The following is a 4,312-nucleotide window of genomic DNA, read 5'->3' as shown; positions in this document are numbered from 1 at the left end:
CGGTGCATAGTCCTTCCCTCGGTGGGGCTTTGGATCGTGTGGTGGGGGGGGGGGTTAAAGGCTGATGCTCCTGTGGTGTTTGAAATGCCCCTGCCCCCCCCGGCGCTGCTCCCGCTCCTCCAGCTCGTCGCTGTTGAGGCTGGTGGCGTCCGAGAGGCCTACCAAATGCTCGACCGAGTCGAACTTCTGGAGGTCGGAGGCGATGGTTTGGAGGCTGAGCACCGAGAGGGTGTCACCCTGGGGACACTCCGTCCCCAACCGCGTCCCCCCCGTCCCCCCCACCTCGCTCCCGCCATGTTGGGGACTGGCCTCGGCTCCCACCGGCGAGGCCCGGCGCAGGATGAGGCGCTGGAGGCGCCGGGCGTGGATCTGCTCGCTGATCTGCTCCAGGTTCCTCAGGGCCACCGAGTACCGCGTCTTGGCCTGGGCCACCAGCCTCTCCAGCGCCGTCACTTTGGCCTTGTGCTCCTGGAAAGGGTTGGGGACAGCGGCCACCGAGGTCACCTCGGCCTGAAGGGAAGGCCTCAGCCCTTCCCAGGTATCCACAAACCTCTCTTTCTCCCTCCTCTTCCACAAAAACAGCAGGATCTGCCCCAAAAATGGGATCCTTGAACCCCTCATGAGCACCAGGGAGGGTGAGCACCAGCCCAGTTGTGTCTTTCCTCTCCACCCTTCCCAGTTACCTCCAGGATCTGGTTGAACTGGGCTTCCAGCTCAAAATAAGAGGTGCCAACCTCTTTATCTCCATCCTCATCCTCAGAAACAGCAGGATCCGCCCCAAAAATGGGATCCTTGAACCCCTCATGAGCCCCAGGGACAGTGAGCATCAGCCCAGTCATGGGCCCTCACCACCCTTCCCAGTTACCTCCAGATTCTGGTTGAACTGGGCTTTCAGCTCGAAATAAGGCGTGCCAACCTCTTTATCTCCCTCCTCATCCCCAAAACAGCGGGATATGCCCCAAAATGGGACCCCCTGAACCCCTCGCCAGCCCCAGGGTGGGTGAGCACCAGCCCCATTGTTTCCCTTCCTTCCCCCCTTCCCAGTTCCCTCCAGGATCTGGTTGAACTGGGCTTTCAGCTCAAAAGAGGGAGTGCCCTTCCCAGGTAGCCCCCAACCTCTTTTTCTCCCTCCTCATCCCCAAAACAGCGGGATATGCCCCAAAATGGGACCCCCTGAACCCCTAACCAGCTCCAGGGTGGGTGAGCACCAGCCCCATTGTTTCCCTTCCTTCCCCCCTTCCCAGTTCCCTCCAGGATCTGGTTGAACTGGGCTTTCAGCTCAAAAGAGGGAGTGCCCTTCCCAGGTATCCCCCAACCTCTTTTTCTCCCTCCTCATCCCCAAAAACAGCGGGATATGCCCCAAAAATGGGACCCCCTGAACCCCTTGTGAGCCACAGGGTGGGTGAGCACCAGCCCCATCGTTTCCCTTCCTTTCCCCCTTCCCAGTTACCTCCAGGATCTGGTTGAACTGGGCTTTCAGCTCGAAATAAGGGGTGCCAACCTCTTTATCTCCATCCTCATCCTCAGAAACAGCAGGATACACCCCAAAATGGGACCCCCTGAACCCCTCACCAGCTCCAGGGTGGGTGAGCACCTGCCCAGTCACATCTCCCCCCACCACCTTTCCCAGTTACCTCCAGGATCTGGTTGAACTGGGCTTTCAGCTCGAAAGAGAGGGTGCCCTTCCCACACCCCCCCCAACATCTTTTTCTCCCTCCTCTTCCCCAAAAACAGCAGGATCCGCCCCAAAAACGGGATCCCTGAACCCCTTGTGAGCCCCAGGGTGGGTGAGCATCAGCCCAGTCATGTCTCCCCTGTCTCCCCAGCCCTTCCCAGTTACCTCCAGGATCTGGTTGAACTGGGCTTTCAGCTCGAAATAAGGGGTGCCAACCTCTTTATCTCCCTCCTCATCCCCCAAAACTGTGGGATACCCCCAAAAACTGAGGGATACGCCCCAAAAATGGGACCCCCTGAACCCTTTGTGACCCCCAGGGTGGGTGAGCATCAGCCCAGTCATGTCTCCCCTGTCTCCCCAGCCCTTCCCAGTTACCTCCAGGATCTGGTGAAACTGGGCTTTCAGCTCAAAAGAGGGGGTGCCCTTCCCAGGTATCCCCCAACCTCTTTTTCTCCCTCCTCATCCCCAAAAACAGTGGGATACGCCCCAAAATGAGACCCCCCGAACGTCTCACCAGTCCCAGGGTGGGTGAGCACCAGCCCAGTCATGTCCCCTGTCCCCCCAGCCCTCCCCAGTTACCTCCAGGATCTGGTTGAACTGGGCTTTGAGCTTGAAAGAGGAGGTGCCCTTCCCAAGCACCCCCCAACTTTTTTTTCTCCCTCCTCATCCCCAAAAACAGTGGGATACGCCCCAAAATGAGACCCCCCGAACGTCCCACCAGTCCCAGGGTGGGTGAGCACCAGCCCAGTCATGTCCCCTGTCCCCCCAGCCCTCCCCAGTTCCCTCCAGGATCTGGTTGAACTGGGCTTTGAGCTTGAAAGAGGAGGTGCCCTTCCCAAGCACCCCCCAACTTTTTTTTCTCCCTCCTCATCCCTAAAAACAGCGGGATCCGCCCCAAAAATGGGATCCTTGAACCCCTCATGAGCCCCAGGAAGGGTGAGCATCAGCCCAGTCATGTCTCCCCTCACCACCCTTCCCAGTTACCTCCAGGATCTGGTTGAACTGGGCTTTCAGGTCAAAAGAGGAGGTGCCCTTCCCAGGCACCCCCCAACATCTTTTTCTCCCTCCTCTTCCCCAAAAACAGCGGGATCCGCCCCAAAAATGGGATCCCCGAGCACCTCACCAGCCCAGTCACATTTCCCACCACCACCCCAGTCATGTCTCCCCTCACCACCCTTCCCAGTTACCTCCAGGATCTGGTTGAACTGGGCTTTCAGGTCAAAAGAGGAGGTGCCCTTCCCAGGCACCCCCCAACCTCTTTTTCTCCCTCCTCTTCCCCAAAAACAGCGGGATCCGCCCCAAAAATGGGACCCCCTGAACCCCTTGTGAGCCGCAGGGTGGGTGAGCACCAACCCAGTCGTTTCCCTTCCTTCCCTCCTTCCCAGTTACCTCCAGGATCTGGTTGAACTGGGCTTTCAGCTCGAAATAAGGGGTGCCAACCTCTTTATCTCCATCCTCATCCTCAGAAACAGCAGGATACACCCCAAAAATGGGACCCCCTGAACCTCTCGCCAGCCCAGTCATGTCCCCTGTCCCCCCCGCCTTTCCCAGTTACCTCCAGGATCTGGTTGAACTGGGCTTTGAGCTCGAAGTAGGGTTTGCTCTTGACGATGACGCGTTTGAGGGATTTCTGGAGGGCCTGGACCTTGGCCTCGGCCTGTTGGCAGAGCTGGGTGACGCGCTGGTGCTCCCGCTCGCTCCGCAGCCGCTCCTCCTCTGCCTCGTTCACCTGAGGACACCCCAAAAAACCCCCCTCAGAGGGGGGGTCTGTCCCCCACCCCCACCACCACATCCCCAAAGTCCCCAAAAAACCTCCTCTCCCATCCCACCCCACCCTCTCTCTCGGTTTGAGAGACGTGGGAGTCGTTTCTCTTCCAAAATTTCACTTTTTGGTACAAAAAAACACTCAACGCTGGGAAAATTGCCATTTTTTAACGATTCCAAGGTCTGAATTGGGGAAAAAATATCAATTTTATAGTCAATTATGGGATGCGGGATTCAAGGCCTCGGTGTTTTGGAGCTCACGGGGACGACGAGGGGAAATAATCCCTTCCAACGAGGGTTATTTCACATCACCAACATCACTTTTTCTATAAATTGGAAATTTTGAGGAGGAAAAGAGGAAAAAGGGAGTTTTTTCCTCTTCCGTTCCAGCTGCGATCCCGGGAATTCTTCACCAATTCCTTTCCCTTCCTCCCCAAACCCAACATTTGCTGGGAGCTTCCCACTGATCCATAATCCTAAATAATAATAATCTTAATAATAATCCTAAATAATCCTAATTAATGTAATCCTTGGATGTTTTATGTCGATATTGGGATATATTAGGTTTTTTAGTAGTATTAATGTGAATAATTATTCTAGCTCTAGGCAATCCTGCTTCAGCAGGGGAGTTGGACTAGATGATCTCTATGGTCCCTTCCAACTCTACAAATTCAGTGAAAAAAAAAAAAAAATAATTCAGTGAAATTGAGCGATTTTATTAAATCTCTTTACATTTCAACCCTCCCATCACCTTGTTTTTCCTCCCGGGTGGGGAGGGATGAGAGAATAATGACCGGAAGAGAGAATAATTAAATAAATGACGATAAATTGTGGGGTTTTTTGAGTAAAAACGGGAATAAATTGGGGTTTTTT

At 55.1% G+C, this 4,312-nt stretch overlaps 1 protein-coding gene across 1 annotated transcript in view; it reads right to left on the bottom strand.

The window, feature by feature from the left end:
* Positions 1-39: 39 nt before the first annotated feature.
* The window catches only part of SH3BP5L (SH3-binding domain protein 5-like), a 23,244-nt gene continuing 18,971 nt past the window's right edge, over positions 40-4,312 (bottom strand). Inside the window, exon 7 of the mRNA XM_014951554.1 lies at positions 40-468. Coding sequence (XP_014807040.1) covers positions 55-468 — 414 coding nt within the window. The 3' untranslated portion in view covers positions 40-54. The remainder of the gene's footprint in view (positions 469-4,312) is intronic.

The sequence above is a fragment of the Calidris pugnax genome, unplaced genomic scaffold (genome assembly GCF_001431845.1).
Source record: "Calidris pugnax isolate Ruff unplaced genomic scaffold, ASM143184v1 scaffold218, whole genome shotgun sequence".
NCBI lineage: Eukaryota > Metazoa > Chordata > Aves > Charadriiformes > Scolopacidae > Calidris > Calidris pugnax.
Note: the sequence above shows the minus strand (reverse complement) of the source record. Positions and strands in the feature narration are given on the sequence as shown.